The sequence below is a fragment of the Sceloporus occidentalis genome, unplaced genomic scaffold, assembly GCF_023333645.1.
Source record: "Sceloporus occidentalis isolate IW3139 unplaced genomic scaffold, rSceOcc1.0.p SCAF_5, whole genome shotgun sequence".
Taxonomy (NCBI): Eukaryota; Metazoa; Chordata; class Lepidosauria; order Squamata; family Phrynosomatidae; genus Sceloporus; species Sceloporus occidentalis.
Window position 1 is genome coordinate 168,832,798 of NW_028316985.1, and position 19,705 is coordinate 168,852,502.

A 19,705-nucleotide genomic window follows, 5' to 3' on the forward strand; every position below is an offset into this window, starting at 1 on the left:
GGAACTTCTTTAAGAGCTGTTCCAGAGTCAGATGGACTGTCTCAGATGGGATGGGCTCTCCTCCACTGGAGGTCTTTAATCAGAGGTTTGATGGACTGCTTTTCAGGAGTGCTTCAGTTGTGTAGTCCTGAATGACAAAAATTGGACTATATGGCCCTACTAACTCTAAATGAACAATTATCCACTACAGGAAAGAGGAAAGGAGACTGAAAACACATCTCAGAGTGGGAAGGCTCTGAGGAGCTTCTCTCCCAAATTCAAATGGCAGCCATTGGTGTGGGAATCCAGATTGTGACATAACATGGGCAAACAGTTCGAATGCTAGTCCCTCCCTGTCCACTACACCCACACAACTTGTGCATTGCAGCTGTTATTTACATTTTTAATAAAAATTCACAAAATTATTGAGCCTGTCACTCATGAGAATCACTGGGGGTCATAGATGGGCCCTCAAAGATGGCATACAAATGAAATAAATAAACCCCTGCCATGCAGGAAGACACAATCAAAGCACTCCTGACAGATATCCATCCAACCTCTATTTAAAGACCTCTAGAGAAGGATACTCCATCATACTCCAAGGGAGTTTATTGGACTATCAAACAGCTCTTACTGTCAGAACGTTCTTCCTAATGTTGAGGTGGAATCACTTTTTCCTGTAGTTTGAATCTATTACTCTGGGTCCTAGTCTCTGGAGCTGCTGAAAACAAACATGCTCCTTCATCAGTATGACATTTTTTCAAATATTTAAACAGTGCTATCGTATCACTTCTTTTCATATCATGCAAGCAAAAGCACTTACTCTATTCAGACCAACTGACCTCACAAGGTAGATGAGCAGAAAAAATGGAGGAAGCCGTGTATGCATGAGGAGAAGGGTCAGAGTAATTTACTAATAGATAAATGGATTCCTGAGTAGTTTTCGCTTAGACAGTTGATCTCAACATAAGTGTAGCTAATATAAGGAAGCACAAACTATAGAAATCTACTATTAGAAGGATCCTAAATTACTGATATGAGAGTGGGTTTTTTTTTTTGTTTTTTTTTAAAAAGCTGAAAGTGTTTTTATTGCAAATAGCTTTTAATGCTCCTGAGATTATTGCAATGTGCATTTTTCTGGTATGGAGCATTTCTTTTGCATGTAATATTACTCTTACCAATGGCATTATAACTGACTCATTTTTAAAAGACACTGCAAGTAGATTCAGTGCTTTGGTCAAAGCCCCAAGGAGCTTAAAATGCAATATCCTGTCTTTTGTGATAAATTACACACATAAAACATTGGCTAATAGTTTGGATTTTCGTTCTCTAGAAGTGGATGCTTCATTTTGGAAGACATTATTAACATTGCTCTGAAGACATAGCAAAATGTTGATTTTCAGAAAAGAGGTGGAAACAAATATTTTACCAGTGAGGTTCACCTAAGATATTGGTATATGTAGAGATAAAATATGCACTTTTAAAAAATTTACATGCATGAATAAACAATTCCAAAAGGTTTTTTTCTCTGCTGAATGAGAAACAATTATTTTCATTTTGCTTGAAAAATATGACCGTGCAAAACCCCAGTATTTTGTGCAGAACAAGATGTATTTCTGTGGAGTGCTACACAACTTTCTGTACCAAAAGAGTTTTGCACTGTTTTGTTATGGCTTTATATGGGTAAGATACTTTACACTTCTTTTCTGCCTGTGTCTATAGTATCTTTACCTGTATTATACTAAGTCATTTTCCTTTTCTTTTTCCATCTCTAGACAATGTAAACTGAGGGGTATAATGATTTTCCATCTCAGGATATTCATATTAATTTTTCTCTCACTTGCTGCACTAGTCAATCAACTTTAACAGGTTGTTTTAATAGTTTGATGGGGAAAGGGGGGAAAGGTGGTTGTTTTAACAATAAGAACAATTATACTCCTTCTAATTCCCTAGTTTGGTCTCTGCCAGTGGCATCCCTAGGGTTGGTGTCGCCTGGTGTGGTAACTCATGGTGTCACTCCCGCCTCAATATAGAATTGACCTCTTCCATAGAGAATCCTTAGCAATTCACTAATGCTACTCGTAAATCCTAATTCCTATATACCACTGAGTGTATTATTATTATTAACCTTTATTTATGAAGCGCTGTAAATTTACACAGTGCTGTACATACAATCTTTTTAATTAGATGGTTCCCTGCCCTCAGGCTTACAATCTAAAAAGACATGACACAAAAGGAGAAGGGAGTGGTGGAGGGAAAGGGTAAGAGGTCCAGCAGTTCCTCTCTACCTCCAAGGCCTGGACCAAGGCAGATGGACTGGAGGGAGGGCTTGGCTTCATAATGGATGGTTAATCTTCTTCCAGGGAAAATACATACTCTCAAGTAGGATAATACAGTGGAACCTCACCATACGCGGGGGATCCGTTCCGGATCCCGCCGCGTATGGCGATTTCCGCCTATGCTCGAGGCCCATTGTAAACAATGGGGCTTGTGCACGGCGGTGCGGAGGTGCGCGGGGCGCAATGGGCGCGCGCCCATTCAACTGAATGGGACGCGCCGCCCCTTCCACCCCGCGTGCGCGCCGCAGCTTGAGCGCATACGCTCAAAGCCACTTATAAAAAGTCCGCGTATGCGGAGGCCCCACTGTACATATACAGTACATAGCAATACAGGAAATGGTTTGATAAACAGGCACCAAAAGAACATCAAATAGTAAGCAACAATTATGCGATGCCTGGGAAGGCTTTTCTGAACAGGATGGTCTTCAACTCCATTTTGAAGCTGGTTAAAGAAGTGATGGCTCTTGCTTGTGGGGGAAGAAGGTTCCAGGAGTGAGGGGCAGCAAGTGAAAGGGGGCGAATCCGGGATGGGGCAGAGGAAATCCTGGGCTGAGACAGCAGACCTTGACTACCAGAACGGAGGGACCTGGTGGGAAGGTGAGGAGAAAGAAGGTCTGATAAGTAAGGAGGGGCCAGTCCATGGAGGGCTTTAAATGTCGACAGCAGGAGCTTATACTGAATGCGGAAAGGGAGGGGGAGCCAGTGAAGGGATGCCAACACAGGAGAGATGTGGTCAGAGCGGTGGGTGGAAGTGATAATGCGTGCAGCTGTATGCTGGACAGAGATTAAAGGACGGAGGTGAGAAAGAGGAAGCCCAGCCAGGAGGACGTTACAGTAATCAAGTCGTGAGATCACTAGGGCATGGACCAGGATCTTGGCAGTAGAGGCGGAGAGATATGGTTGGATTTTGGCAATATTGTATGAAAAGAATCTACAAGCCTTGGCTGTGGTCTGGATCTGAGGGATACACGACAGAGAAGAATCAAAGATAAAACCAAGACTGCAGCCTTGCTGGGCTGTTTGAATAGAAATGTTGTCCACAGAGACAGAAAAGGAGTGTTGAAGGGTGGACTTAGGTGGAAAGACAAGAAGCTCTATCTTGAACATGTTGAGCTTCAAACACCGATGGCGCATCCACTGTGAGACAGCTATGAGGCAAGACGAAACTTGCTGTTCAAGCCTTGGAGAAAGGTCAGGGGTGGAAAGATATAACTGGGTGTCATCAGCATACAGATGGTAGGAAAAACCAAAATAACTAATGAGTTTTCCTAAGGACAGTGTGTAGAGAGAAAACAGAAGGGGACCCAGAACAGAGCCCTGGGGAACTCCAACAGATAAGGGAACAGGAGAAGAAGTCTGACCTCCTGTAATGCTAATAGTTGTGACAGAAACACAATATCATATGCACAACCTAAATAATAATAAAAATGTATTTAAATATGCATAATGAAGATTTGGTTAAAACATGATGCTTTAAAATAAAATTGTAAAAGAATTTAAAATTTCAAAATTTCAAAAAAATATTTTTTTAAATTTGAATTTTAAAACATTCTGTGGCCTCTCCTTTCTCCTCCCACTGAGCTTCACCTCACTCCCAACATCTCTTAAAACATTTTAAAGGGAAGCATGTGAATGCCACAGCCCCTTTCTGCCAAAAAAGTAGACGTTTGAGGAGCAGTGGTGATCTGCACTCCCAACACCCTCATAATGAGGCCACTAGTCTCTGCTCTTGGAATCCATAATCTGTACCAAATCTTTCCTCACAATCATTTTATTGTATGTTGTCTGAATGAATAAATGTCACACTGTGTTTCTTTTAGACTAGTGTTTCAGAATATGCTCCTATATCTTTAGTGTTTATGCTGATTTTTCATGGGAGATGGTGTTCACTTTGAAAGACATCCTGGTTTTATTTGGTATTGTCTCAACAGCAAGTGAAGTATGCAAATAATTTTACAGTGTTTGTCATGTGTTGTTATAGTGAATTTAGTTTAACAACTAAATTATTCATTTAATATATTTAAATATATTATCGTCAGAGAATTTTTTTCATTGAGGGCAATTGCATGCGTCCAAAAAAGTTTTTTTTTTTTTTTTAAAAAAGGTTCTAGAGACTCCACTTAGGTCAAGTACTTGCTATTACTTACAATTTGGGTGCATTTGACTTTAATCACGAGTGTCACCTAAATTTAATCTCCAGCTGTGCTGCTATGGAAAGTGCCATGTTTCCCTCTGCTTGTTCTCTCAGTTATGTCAGGAACACGTGTTCTTTGGGGTCAAAATACATGGGACAGGTCACTTATTGGTGGGGATGGAGAGCAGTTATTAAGGAGTTTATTGCTCAGCATTTTAAACTGGCTCCAGTCTCCTGGCCTGGAGCTGGTACACGGGATAGAGGTGGGGATTATCACTCACTAAATTACCACTGAACTGCCAGCTGCTATCAGCCCAGGTCCCAGCCAGGTCCCAGCTGCATTCCACCAGCACTTTTTAGAAGCCGGAAAGCTTTCTGACTCCTAAAAAGTGCTGGCGGAGTGCAGCTAGGACCCAGCTGATGGCAGCCAGTGATTCGGCAGTGATTTAGTGTGCAATAGTCCCTGCCTCAGTCCCGCATCCCAGCTCCGACACAGGAGGCTGGAGCCAGTTTAAAATGTTGAGTGATAAGCTCCTAACTGTGCTTCCCAGCATGCTGGACACTGACATTATTTAACACCTCTTACATTCAGCTGCAGAGATAGTGATTAATTTTGCAGATACAGTAATTAATTTTGAATGTTTCCCCAGCATCTGATTTCTGTACTAATGAAGAGCTCTGAAAGAACTTTACCCCCCCCCCCTGGTTGCATCACTTTTATAGCATTTTAGAGGACCAGATCAATTTTGCTATGTGACTGCATTCTGTATTCACAAAGGGGGGGGGGGCATAAAATTAGAGGCTATTCCCCCTCCCTTTTTTTTTTCCTTACCTTCTCTGACATCTTTTTTGATGAAAAGATCTGGAAATTTCAAAATTTTGCACCCATTTTTTAAACCTTTTTTGGTTAGTCTAACTAAGATTTATATAGGGTTTTGTTTTAGGCTCAACAGTTGCACTTAGAAGCTGGCAAAGGGAAAGCACATTTATGCAGCAATGGAAGAACAGCATCCTGTGCTTTTGCTTGTTGCAGAGTGTACAGACTGTGTGTTGGTTGCAGTGTTTACAATGAAACGGATTAGGATGATGAATGCATTGTGATATGTGCCTGACATGCACTAAATGGGTGCAGCCAGATATCAGCATAGAAGCCAACACTGAGCATGACCTATTGTTATTGATTGCTTTAACCTGTTAGAGAAATGCAAAGCTTGGTTCCTGAGTTAATAATATGGGCCCTTGGTATCTGCTGGGAGTTCCAGGAACCCCCTTGGATCCAAAATCCAAATAAAGGGCTGACTGTATTTCTTTCTCAGGGACTGCATATATCAAAAAGCCCCTCAGAAATAGAACTTTTGTTATAACCTCACAACAGCTCAAGCGCAATAGCTCACAGTGAGGATACGTGACATATTTAGCTGCACCTAAGCAAATAAGACACTGAATGATAAGATAGCAGCTGACATGAACTTGACTGAGCACAGAATTTTGCATATTTCTGAGAAAAATATCATTTTACATGTTAAAATGGAACAGCTGATCAGAATGGGCACACTCCTGTCATGGAGAAATTGCTAATTTGCTGGAATTTGTCTGGTTCTCCTAAGGAATGAATCAAGCTTTATGCTAATCAAAACAGGAACGGCTGAACTGCCTGGATGAATCCTAGTCACTTCTATGTGACTGAAATAATATGGACTAAAGTTTGTTGGCTTACAGTGTTCCTGTGCAGATGTTCAGATAGTTTAGTGTCAAGGGGAATGTATGTCTGGACAGACTGGGTAGTAGTAGTGAGACCTCTTTCTGTTTCATTAGGTTGGCTGGGCTCAGGGAATATTTTGTGGGCTTCCCCCCCTCTCTTTACTAGATTAAAGTGCTGGGCATTCAATCTAATGATCAGTGACATTAAGGCACAGCTTTGATCAATCTTTGGCCTTGAAAGCATGTTTAGTTAAAAAGCAAATAAGCTACTGAGTGTTCAGCCAACTTATGTTAGACTAGCTTACCTCAGGCAGCTCTGGAAGAAGGAGATGCTTCTTTAGAGGAGAAATGAATGCAGGATTGTGCAACTAGAAAGCACATATTTAGATCCTTAACTGTTTCTCTCTTTTGCTCTATAAACTGTTGAAAAAAAGAAATAAGTGAATAATGCATGAGGCTATAAATTTCCTGTAAATGTGACTCTAGATAATATACCAATTGTAAGATCTATACATCTATGTAAGATCTATGTGTGTAGGCATCTAAGACAGTACAGTGTTCCCTCCACATTGACTAAGGTTAGGGGCACAGGTAACCCCACAAAGAAAACGCACAAAGAAAAAAAATATCTGAGAGGACACTTCTCTAGGAATGTCTAGGTCCTCCAGTGCAACGCTTCTGATCAACATCTTCCAGATGTTGGTCATAGAATTGCACTGGAGGATGTGCAAATGGCTTATTATTATTATTATTATTATTATTGTATTCCGTTTTTTCACAAAGAAATCAAAGGGGATTCCAACAGTATAATTAAAACATCTAACAATTAAAAATTATAATTTAAAAAACCCCAGACCCCAACCCTCCCCCCAATCATAAACACAGTGATCAACCCATAAAAAGAGATTAAACATCCAAATTTAAAACTTTCCAATAGGAATATACTAAAATTTCAGGCAGATTAGTGCAAGAAATGAGGGGGGGTGGGGGATGGTATCAATCAATTTTGATATCAGAACAATAGAGGTATCATTAGAGGGGGGAGGCAAGTCTAATGGATCTAACCTAGTCTGGAAAGGCCTGCCAGAAGAGATCAATCTTAATAGCCTTTTTAAAGGCTTCCAAGGTGATAATATGGCGAGTCTCATCCAGTAGGTTGTTCCAGAGCCTGAGAGCGGCTGATGAGAAGGTCCTCTGGGTCACCGCTGAAAGTCTGGTCTGGGCTACAGAAATGTTTAGGTCCTCCAGCAGGGCATGAAAATAGTTTTGTACAAAACTAAAGTTTATGGCATCTTGAACAACTTTTCAACAACTGACCTTTGCACAAAAAAGTCACAAAGTGAAAAAAAAGGTTACTGAAAAATACACAAAACTTTCTTAATCTCACCTAGTGACAAGAAAACATTTGCATTTATTCATTCTTTCTTGTGAAAAGGAAGAGAAAAACAAAGATTTATATCACTGATATTCTATCATATTCATGTCCTGAAAAATCATGGCCTCTGAGACTGGGCATAATGGATTCCTACCATGGTCTTTCTGAGCACTCTGTGATGAACATGCCTCTGCTGTTTTATTGAGGGCTGCTAACTTTATTTTGTGAATCTCAACAGGTCGAATGGCTGAAAAATGAAGAAGTGATTGATCCTGTAGAAGACCGGAATTTTTACATTACTATAGACCACAACTTGATTATAAAGCAGGCACGTCTCTCTGATACAGCGAATTATACTTGTGTGGCCAAAAACATTGTGGCAAAGAGGAAGAGTACAACAGCTGCTGTCATTGTATATGGTAAGAGAGATAGTTCTGTCTCGTGTCGATGAAACTGCAGCCTTAAATATTTGCTAAATTTCCTATATGTAGTTTTAGCATCCAGACTGTCATTTTTTTCTCCAGGACCCTATATCTAGTAATTTGATGTCATCTAAAGTTTATGTCCTTCTTAAACTCCTCTTTAACAAATTCAAGCTGTAAAATGGTTCATTTATTTCAGTCTCAAGGGCAGCAACAAGTAATTCTAGCAATTTTCTCCCTGCTGAGAAAGTCTTCAAAAGTTTAGTTTTCAAAGACTATTTGGTTATTCTGTGCAAGATTCACATGTGTGTTTTTTGGTTTGTTGGCTTGTTTTTCTGGGGGTTTTTTTGTTTTGTTTTTTGCACAGAAATTAGCATTTTCTCTGCAGGAAAAAAATGACATTTTGTGCCCTGAAAATAACATTTCTGCACCAAAAAAACGGTGCAGAAAATGCGGCCATTTGGGGCCTTATTAAGCACAAGATTTATGCATGGTATTTTGTGCAGAAAACAGAATTTCTGTTACTGTTATGCTATTTTCTGTATAAAAGAGAGAGAGAGAGAGAGAAGATGAAGAATGAATTTGGTGCAAAACAAGACCCAAACTGCAAAGATTCTAATCAGTTCAGAACTTTCTTGGTCAGGGTTGTAATCTGCCCCGATCCTCCGGAGAGAGGCGAGCTATGAATTATTATTATTATTATTATTATTATTATTATCATCCAGCATTCAAGAAATAAGTTTTCGATCATTTGTCAAATAATCTTTAATATTATTTTCTTCCCTAAAGCAAAAGGAAGAAAGCAAAGAGGTCACGTAACTCTACATATGTTTATGATCCCTCTTTATAATCTGGTACATTATTTTTGTTGGCAAGTGTCACTAGCATGCGGATTTTGATAAAGTCCTATGAGTCTACTTATCAAACATTTATGTTTTAATGTCCTGTTTGGAACTGCAGTTCAATAGAGAAGAATTTCCTGGTGTTTAACAAGTGGCTAAAGCAATGCATAAACTGTCTTTTATTGTCTGCTCAGGTAAAAAAAAAAGTATTGTGAGGGTAAGATCTTTCTTTAACAATATACTAGCTGGTGTTTGTTAAGTATTTTATTGTCATTAGTTTAAATACAAGATTGATAGGGCTTGCACCTTTCTTTCACAACCAGACTAGCAGTTTGCAACCAGAGTAGCAGTTTGCATAAGTGTAAGCAATTGCTTCAGTGAAGTCACAATGAGGGATTTCAATTCCACTTTCTATGGGAAATTCATTGAATAGAGCTGATTAGTATATTTGTTACAATACCAGCACTACAAAAAAAAAAAAAAAAAAAAACACTATTAAGTTCAGATGGAAAGTACAAGGCATGCATTAACATGAGCAAATTTAATCTGTTTTCCCTCTTTCTCTTCCATCCTTTCTGAATTCTTGACTATGGCTCAATCTGCACTAGCAACAACAACAACAACTGTAGCCACCTCGATTGTGGTGTTGTTGGAGCACATTATGTTTTTAGAATTTTAGGCTATAATGCATTTTTTTAAACCTCACTTTTTACCTCCTTATGAGGAAAAAATGGCTTTTTAATATGTGTTTCCTGTTCCCAAATCGGGATCAGGGTGGAGCCGGGGTGGGATAGGGTGAAGGGTGAAAAAGATTGGTGGCTGGTTATTTAGGTCAGGAAAGTGTGGGGTCTCATTATTTCTTTACTTCAGTATATGTATGTATGTAATCCTCAGATAATTGAGCAGTCCTCAATTTCAGAAGCCTTGAAAGCCTTCAGTTATTCAAAAATGCATTTATGGAGTGTGTGTGTGTTATATTTTATTAAATATTTATAGGAAAGGGATCTATGCAGGGCAGATGGAGGATGCAGGATGGAGGAGGGGAGGAGGACAGAGCTCCTTCCCATTTCCCTTTTAGTGTTGGCTTCACTGGGTCTGGGTTTAATAGGGACTGTATAAGGTTCAAGGGAAGCGGGAAGGGGCTGTCTCCTCAGCCCCACCCCTATCTTGCTCCCTCTATCCACCCCAAGTCCAGCACACTACCCGCCTTCTGTCCCATATGTGTGTGTGTTCTGTCTGTCAGGAGAGTTAAACGCCTCCTAGTTTAGACCACAACATATAAAGTTGAAATTTCCTTCACTCACTCTCTTGTACAGCAGATGAGAAGAGGATGGGATGGAGGAGTGCAGTCATGTGACCCAACATAATCCGTAATATTGAACACACGGACCAAGATAGAAATGCCCTTTTTATACCAATGTGACTTCAGATAGGAAAATATGTGGCCCCAAAATCAATTTGAGTTCAGATTAAAAGGGTTGAGTGTGTCACTAATGGGCCAAACCAGGTTGAAACCAGTACAGGATACTACAAACTGGAGTTAAATTATTTTGCAGGTGTTGATTCGGCCTATGTATATGTGAGGAATGGGGAGTGAGTTGGGAACCTGTTCAAGTTCCTTAGTTCTGTTTCTGAATGTGTATTTACTGTACCACTATATTTTTGAAAAGTCAGTGAATCGAGAAAAAGTAAGATACTTGGTCTACGCAATGCCTGTTGAACTGTGCTGCAAAGAAGAAAGGGAGGAAAGGCAACAATTCCAAAAAGAAATGACAACTGATAAGATGCCAAAAAATTCAACCAAACATAAAATCTTGGTTGGGGACATGAATGAACTTTGGAACAAAGCATGAAAAAAATGAACGTGTTTGATTTTATTTTCACTGAAACACATGGTGCTGAATAAATTATACTCTAGTGGTTTACATTTCTTGTTACTGCAGAATGTTTGCCCCTAGGGAAACTACCCATGAATTCAAACTTTGTTTCACTTATCAAGGCTTAAAAGCAGGCAGCAGGAATAAGCAGCCTGGTTGCTTTTAGCCAGCATAAAATTAGAACTGAAGTACACATTATACTCACCATATGGGAGCACCCTGGCATTGATTTTGCCTACTGAAATATCTGAGGGCTCCTCAGGAGTTGAAAGCTGGGTGGAAAATTAGCTACTATGGAAAGAGATAGTTAAACAAATAAGAGAAAGGAAGCTAGAGGCTCCTTTTGTCCATATGTGAATGCATCCACATCTACCGTTGTCTGCTTACAAGCTATGACAGGGCAGCCTTCAGGGTTCTCAATAAGCTATTGTCACATGGCAAATGCAATATTTGTTTTTTCATTTACTTGTTTTGTGAATTTTCATCAGTAAAATAAATAGCCTCCATTGGTGCAACCTGGAAGTTCAGTTATCTACTAGAAGGGTGCTTGATGCTTCAGAGCAGTGTGGACAAGCATGCCTGTCAATGTGAAAAACGATATCTACTTCATGTATGTTACAAACCATGCATAAAGTAAATACTTGCAAGTGCTAGTAATGGGACATTGTTTGCAAGTGCTAGCAATAGGGGAAAGGGAAGTAAATGCTACAAACTTTGAAAATTTGATGCATGACACTTATGACTAAAGGTTCATTAGATAATGAAGTTAATTCATCTACTAAAGAAAGGGTGGGGAAAACTTTGGGCCTCCGGATATTCTGGATTACAGTTCCCACAATCTGAACATGCTGGGAGAAGTATGAGAATTGTAGACTACAACATCTGGAAGGCAAAACATTTTGCTACCTCTGTGCTAGTTATATTTTTGCTAACTTATACAATTCTATTCATTTCTTTAGAATTCATACATTATATGTTTCTGTTGCAAATATAAACTGAAATCAAAATAAACATTCTGTTGAGAGAATTTAAAGTCAGCTGGATAGCTGCCTGGAATATATTCATTTAACTGAAGAGTTTGGCAATCAGTAGGAAACCAAGAGGGAAATTGCATAGCATGCAGTGGAGAGGAGCTTAAGTAAAATACTAGTCTATGAATACAGGTAAGTATAGTGATTAAGCATCAGTAATGTTTGAGTGTTTGCATTTATTTTAACAGAGGCCAACAAGAAAATCCAACACAACACATGAAACAGTAAAATCATTATATCAGTAAGATGCTAGTACTTAATGAACTGTCTGCTGTGACTCTGAAGTATCTTTGTCTCTTTTACTTCTCAGTCAATGGAGGGTGGTCAACTTGGACTGAATGGTCAGTGTGCAACAGTCGCTGTGGGAAAGGCTCTCAGAAGCGTACAAGAACCTGTACCAACCCTGCTCCACTCAACGGAGGTGCCTTCTGTGAAGGCCAAAATTTACAGAAAATAGCATGTACTACTCTGTGTCCAGGTATACTATATAATTTGATTATCTACTTACATGCATTTGACTGATACCTTTTTCTTCTCTCATAATGCTTTTTAGATAGGACTTATTTCCTTGCTCTCTATTGTCCTCCTCCTCCTCCTCCTCCAGCAAGTAAATTCCTTGTGTTATATAAATATACAAAGTGGTGGACAGTAAATTAATTCCTATTGTTGTACAAAACTGTGCCCATCTCAATCCTTTGTCATTCTGACAATTTACGTAACATTTCAAAGCTCAACATATTAAGAGACTTAAGCCTAAAATCTGCTGAAATCTCTGGAAGTAAACAGGAATTTAAGTATATAAAATGGTATTGAGCCAAATACATGTTAGTAAACTCAGTTGAAGTTTATTTAGTAAAGTATATTGCTTGAAGCATTTGGATGAAGGTATAGGAACCTTCACCTTGTAGTCCCTGGAGAGTTTACAGGAAATACAAACACTTGTAGTCAGTGGGCACAACTATAATACTAGTCCCTGGCACACTGGGAAAACATAATAACTGCTGGTCTCCCACATGAAATGCCTTAAGAAGCACTGGGCTATCACATTTGGATGCCTCCAGGTTGTAGAAGGTTGCCCTAGAACGAACAATCATGGGATCCTTGTCATCAAACTTATGGCTTGTCTATTTACTCAGCAAAAAGACTGGTGAGAATCAAGATTGGTGGTTCTCCAGCAGAATACTTAAGCTATTCTGAATATCCAGCTGAAGACAGAAACACTTGTGATTACCAGCATGGTATAGTGGTTTGCGAGTTGGACTATAAATTTAAATATGAATTTATACACCAGGGTTCATTTCCCAATGTGACTATGAAATGCACTGGGTGACCTTGAGCAAGTCATACACTCTCACCCTCCAAGGAAGCCAAACCTCATCTGAACAAATCTTCCCAAGAAACCACTATGATAGGGTCACTGTAAGGCAGAAATTACTTGACAACAACAATAACAGAAACACTTGAGATTTAGAAATGTACAGAAATGTACAGAAGACTGGGGGTGGCATTATGTTTTATTATGGCCTGAATTCAACTGTTACTTCCAATTAGAAAAAAGATGGAGTTTACATAAGCATTAACTTACTACACTTGTATTTATTCAGTGAATCTATTCTGATACTAACAATTGGATTTAGGCCGATGTTTCTGACATTACATCTAATCTGTTAAACTATCACAGCAAGCTCGAATGAAGGTGTTGGTCATGCAGTTTGCTATGCAATTTGCTCCTTCTGCATGCTACAAGTATATTTTAAAGTAGGAAAACACTTTAAATGTGCTCCTGACCCTTCTCTCAATTACTGTAGCAATATCAGGATTGAAGGTCCAAGGGGTCCCCTGGATGTTAATACTTGGGATTTCATATGTTCATAGTCTAGCAACTCTCTTTATGGAATTTGATTTCTATCCCTTGGAGATAGCAATGTCGAGAGTTCCTCCTAAAGCTTCATCACAGTAGTGCACTCCAACAATCCAGGCTTTTTCTTAAACTGTACAAATGGCCCACAAACTGATTTGACCAGAAGTGTAATCCTTTAGGATTGCTGAAGTCTTTTTTCCCCTTGCTAAATATATAATTTTCATCTATATATTCTGTGTTTTGAATAAACCAGAGTATTTGATTTCTCCACTGTTTTGTAACTCCTATACACAGCAAATTCACATTTTATCTTCACTTGACTCTCCCCAACTCCCCTTACCATTTATCTTTACCTTTTTGTGTGACAGTGGATGGAAAGTGGACAGCTTGGAGTAAATGGTCTACATGTGGAACTGAATGTACCCACTGGCGGAGGAGGGAATGCACGGCGCCAGCACCTAAGAATGGTGGAAAGGACTGTGAGGGTCTTGTTCTGCAGTCCAAGAACTGCACAGATGGGCTTTGTATGCAGAGTAAGTGGAAGCACCTTAATGCTGCTCTGTTGGAATTGGGGTTTGGAGAGGGGGGGAATATAGCAACCAAAACCCAGAATGAAGCATCAACCTTCTCATACTTTTTAAAAGGGGCTTTTGTAAGCATTTGTTGGAGTAGATCCAAAAGGAATTCCCCACTTTATAGCAGTACAGGAAAAAACAACTCTACATTTAAAAGACTTTGGCACAACGTGACAGAAACAAGTCTTGTTCTGTGCTGTGCTAATCCATTTGGGGGATATGTTTGGATTGCAGCTTCCTGACCCTCTGGGTACAGGAGGTGATATTCCCTTCAAAACATATTAAAATTGCATAGCATTTTGCACAGCAAACATCTCATTTTAAATTTTGCTATTTGCACAGATCTACTACACCTAGTAATTCTCCAATCTAGAAGTGAACGTACAAGTTCTGAAATTAGTATGATATCCGAAAAAGTCCCTATGGAATTTGTGAGTCTTTCCTTGGATAGTGATGGATAGATATGGACAATAGTTTCTGGTTTGTGCCAGTTTTCAATGTGTTAATTGATAAGGCAGCGTCATCCCATTTATACATCCATCTGCAAATTTATTTACATGGTATCTGTGTAAGAGTTCATATTTAAATTTATATTTTGAATGTATTATTTTCTCACAAAGTATGCATTTCTAACTTCCTATCCAGCCACATCACTGTTTACAGCTGATAGTGTTAGGAGAGTTTGGGATCTCAGTACAATAATAGTTTCTGTCTTTCTGTAGTCTCTAGCTAAAGAGACTGCAAATGCCTTATGAAGACAAAAAGAACAAAATTATATATTTTTCTTACTCTTCCTTTTTGGCTTTTACTTCAAGATATCAAAACCCAATTCACCTAATAAAGCACCTCAGAAGTACCAAAATTCAGCTCACTTAGCAGAAGGAAATCACAGTATTTCCTTATTTTGTTGGTAGCAATCGTGTAAATTAATTTGTATTTCATCAGCCTCTTGGGAAGTGAAGCAAAAAGTCAAAGGCTTTCATGGCCGGCATCCATAGTTTTTTGTGGGTTTTTCGGGCTATGTGGCCATGTTCTAGAAGATTTTCTTCCTGACGTTTCACCAGCATCTGTGGCTGGCATCTTTAGAGAAGATGGGAAGATGCCAGCCACAGATGCTGGCGAAATGTCAGGAAGAAACTCTGCTAGAACATGGCCACATAGCCCGAAAAACCCACAAAAAACTATGAAGCAAAAATATTTCTGAAACATCAAAACTTTAGAAAGAGTGATTTTTTAAAAAACAAACAAACGAACAAACTCTGTTCCAAATTATGTCTTGGAGGTAGAAGAGCTAATGTACACATAACTCCACTGAGTCTGAATGAGCCATTATGATGAATTATCAGGAAATAGACATTTACTCCATTTTGAGCATATTATGTTTTATATTACTAGATTATATTTAGTCAGGCATGTGTCATCTCTGTGCATTTGAAGAGGTTTTCTCCTGTTCTTCAAAATGAGGATTATTATGCTATGGAATGATAAGAGCCCTATAGGTGTTCCATTATTATTACTATTATGTATTGTAGATTCTGTGTTGCTTTTTATTTGCAAAAAAAAGTGACTATTGAGTTTAAAACCTCTGCTCTCTCTAGGAGAATGAAAAATAGTAGTATCTGTTTTTCAGTCTCTCTTTAATACACACACATACCACCACCACCACCAAACAAATAGTGAAGGAAAAGTGTATTATTTCATGCTGACTTTCTTAGCTTCTGTTTAATAGTGTCTTTATACCTTAAGGGTACATTTACTTGTAAACTTTGCTCTTGCTGTGTGATGCAGTCTTGCTGGAAAGATTGATTTGCCATATGTTATGGACCTGCTGGACTGACTCTTTTTCTCTCTTTCTCCTTCTTTGAGCATGTGCAAAACCACTCCAGTGACTCCTGGTTTTATTCCTGTTGTTCAAAATAAAGTTGTAGCTCAAGGTGGTCTAATGAAATTCAGTCCCACAAACAGTGCAGCTTAGAGTCAAACTAACTACTGACTTTGACATATAACATTCTGTTGTGTTTTATTTCCCTCTCCACCACGGGGGTGATCTTCCATTGGAGTTAGCTGGTGAATGCAGGTTTTTTTCATTATGCGGACTGCATGTGTAGGAGACTCAATCAAAAGGTGACAAAGGGATGAATGTCTGCTGCCCTCCTCTGTCAGAGCTGGGTCCCTCATGTTTGCTTTTGCATAAGAAATGAAAAGAACGGACATAGGTGCATATGTCTTAAGAGATATAAGTTATGGTTTGCTCTTTAATGTTTATTGTTGGATATCAGTCAAACCTGATTTGAGGTTAAGATTCAGTATGAAGGCCTCTGAAAATATTGTCCTTATTGGGAAAAGCAGTCCCCCTTTATTTACAGTTGCCTTACATTTATTAATGAAAAAGGTCTTCTGTCAGAAGAGACAATGGCAGTCCTAATTAGACCTACTAATAATGAGCTAAGACAAGATAAACAGCCAAAATAACTTGTAATGACAGCTTGACAAAACTTTCTGTCATATTAAGCCCTCCCTAAAAGGCAAGTGAATCTCCCACTTCAGGCAGAAGAACAGCACGAGCAGTCAATTCCACATGAACTCCATCGGAGGTGTACCTGGCATCACTTGGTGGAGTAAGGTGCTATATACAGAGTTGCCAGAATGAAAACTGGACAGAGATCCCACATCTTTAATTGGTGGATAGGATGGGGAATTTCAAGAGATGTTGCTTGTTACTTGATTGCATGACAAGCAATGCCTGCTGAAATTTCCTCTTCTACACAACTGTTAAAGAGAGAAGTGTCCTTGTCAGTTTACATTTTGGCAACACCAACTATATCAAGGAACCCCACTTGCCCCTCTCTCCTGCTGTATTAAATATCCACTCAGACTGTGATGTCAAGTAGATGGGATCACAAGAAAGACATGCTAGCTGCACTACACAGGATCATCTGTCTTTGTGACTATGTTCCTTGCTTTAAAAATAGGCCTCCCTCAAAGTGAAGCATTTAGGCCCAGGCAGAGAATCCTCCATCAGCCCTGTTTCATACGGAGTGAAACATTATGCAGACAGCTACAGGAGTGATATTGGTTGCTTCCCTCACCTGCTTCCCATTTATGCCTAGCTTTTTTGTATGAGTAAATGGAACACCTGGTTCTGCTTAGTTCTTTTTGCTTGGACAGTTTTGCTAGCCAAGCCATTCCTTTTGCCTTTCTCATTTCTGCTTTTGGCTTTAATTTGACTACTACTCTTGTATCAAATAGCTGACCATTTCTTTCTTTATTTATTTTAACCCCTCCCCTGTGGCTTAAAAAAATTAAAGTAACTTGCAGAAGACAATATATTGATTATCTTGGTATTATCCTGGGTACTCACAGCACACATTTTACACAGTTGGACTCAGATCTTTTTAGGTTTGTTGTTGTGTGCCTTCAAGTTGTTCCTGATTTACAGCGACCTTAAGACAAACTTATCATGGGGTTTTCTTGGTGAGATTTGTTCAGAGAAAGTTTATCATTGCCTTCCCTTGAGGCTGAGAGAGTGTGATTCACCCAAGGTCACCCAGTGGGTTTTCATGGCTGAACAGGGATTCAAACCCTAGTAACGTACAACCAGAGTTGTAGTCCAGAACTCAAACCACTACACCACACTTACTTGATAGTGGGTCAATTTAGATTGCAGATTATTGCCAAAGATCTAATGACCACTGGGAGTAAAATTTTATTCATGGTATTTGACAAATGTCCTTACATTTGGGAGGGATAGAGAGGGGAAGACAGCATGGTGTAGTGGTTTAAATGTTGGCGTATATCTCCAGCCGACGAAGATTTGAATCCCCATTCAACTATGGAAACCTTGGGCAAGTCACACTCAGCCTCAGAGGAAGGTCATGGCAAACCCCCTCTGAACTAATCTTGTCAAGGAAACCCATAATAGGTCCACTCTGTGTGTGTGTGCGCGCACGTGCACGTGCACACACACACCTTCGAATTGCCTCTCAACTTATGGCAACCCCATGAATTTCATAGGGGTTTCTTAGACAAACAATCCTCAGAGGTGGTTTGCCAGTTTCCTCCTCTGAAATGCAGCCTACAGCATCTGCTATTCATTGGTGGTTACCCATCCAAGTAGTGATCATATCTGACCCTGTTTAGCTTCCAATATCAGACTGAATCTGATGTCTTTAGGGTATTAGGTTCACTGTAGGGTCACCATAAGTCAGAAATGACTCAAAGGCACACAACAACAAAGAGAGTGGTGACAACTCCCAAATGGAACTGATTAATCCATGTCTTTTCAACTGTATACACACAAACCCTGGATTTGTACACAAGGAACTAAAAAGTAACACTGAGCCATTCATGTTAAAAAACATCTACTTTCTTATGAAAGAGAAGATAGCTTTAGAGGTTAAAGACATACTTTGCAGGCTGAAGGTCTGGATTGAAGTCATTGGGCAGCTTTGTCCAGCAAAATACCAGTAACTGGAAAATAATAGCCTGAGCAAGTCTGAATAAACAAGCACAGGAATACTCAAACAGGCAGTCTCCCTTTCTCGCACATACAACCAACAAGAGATAGCTGTATAAATAAATATAGATATCCTAGAAAAGATTGCTTTGCATTTACAAGCTCTTTCTCTTCCAGTCCATTATTCACTACAATAACATCACTCAGGCAAATCAATAAGTTCTTTCATACACCTAGCTCTACTCCTGTGTAAAGTAGCATTCTGAACTGGTATTGATTTCTTTGAAGATAAAAACTGTGAAGCCTTCCCTGCATCTCTCCCCGCACCTTGTCCCTTGTAATTACAGTATTTTTTCACCCAAACATGTAGTTTGTGCTTACTGCTAACTGTGGTATTTCTAGTGCAACTCAGCTGTCACATTTATTCAGACTAATGATCTTGCCAGTACACATACTCTCTCATTCTGTAGTTAGTATTTCCCCACTAATGTGAAAGGATGAATAGTCATTAAGCCACCATGCCTTCAGAGGAGGAAAAAACTGTACTGAAAATTTAGGACTGCATTATTAGATGCGTCTTCAGTACACAATATCTTTATGCCAGTGTTGTTACAGAAATTTACTAATTATTGTAATGGCTTTAATTAGGTCTCAGCAGTACCTTGCATTGCATTAAAATCTGGCCAACTGCCATCGAGAAGAGTTCATTTGTTCACCATTGCATCTGCTGTATTCTGTACTTTCCAGCTTACAGTATAAATTGTTTGTTGATTCATGCGGTTAATATTTTAAACTTCTCACATTTCTAGAGCATAAAGGCACTGTTGTGATATATTCCATTTTGTACACCAATGGTAAATGCTACCTTTTTTTTTTTTTTTTTTTTTAGAATAGATACATGTTCAGTTGTACCAAACTTTCAGATCTTACTCTTAAATTTATAGAGCCCAGTTCTCACATTGTGTTCTCACATAGTTATTTCAGGACATGATTTCTCTTGAATGCAAATGATCTCTCATGTAGAGCTTGGAAAAGTTATTTTGGGCTTCAGCTTCCAGAATCTCTACCCAGCATAATAGGGAAATCTGAGAACTATAGTGCAAATCGTAGCTT

General features: G+C 39.1%; 1 protein-coding gene across 3 annotated transcripts in view; it reads left to right on the top strand.

The window, feature by feature from the left end:
• UNC5C (unc-5 netrin receptor C) overlaps positions 1-19,705 on the top strand; it is a 379,353-nt gene that overhangs the window by 291,738 nt on the left and 67,910 nt on the right. For 2 of the 3 annotated variants that reach the window (XM_089526097.1, XM_089526099.1), the window contains exons 5-7: positions 7,767-7,947; positions 12,011-12,178; positions 13,930-14,094. In XM_089526097.1, the coding sequence (XP_089382223.1) occupies positions 7,767-7,947; positions 12,011-12,178; positions 13,930-14,094 (514 nt within the window). The remainder of the gene's footprint in view (positions 1-7,766; positions 7,948-12,010; positions 12,179-13,929; positions 14,095-19,705) is intronic. The other variant, XM_089526100.1, reaches the window with a different exon arrangement.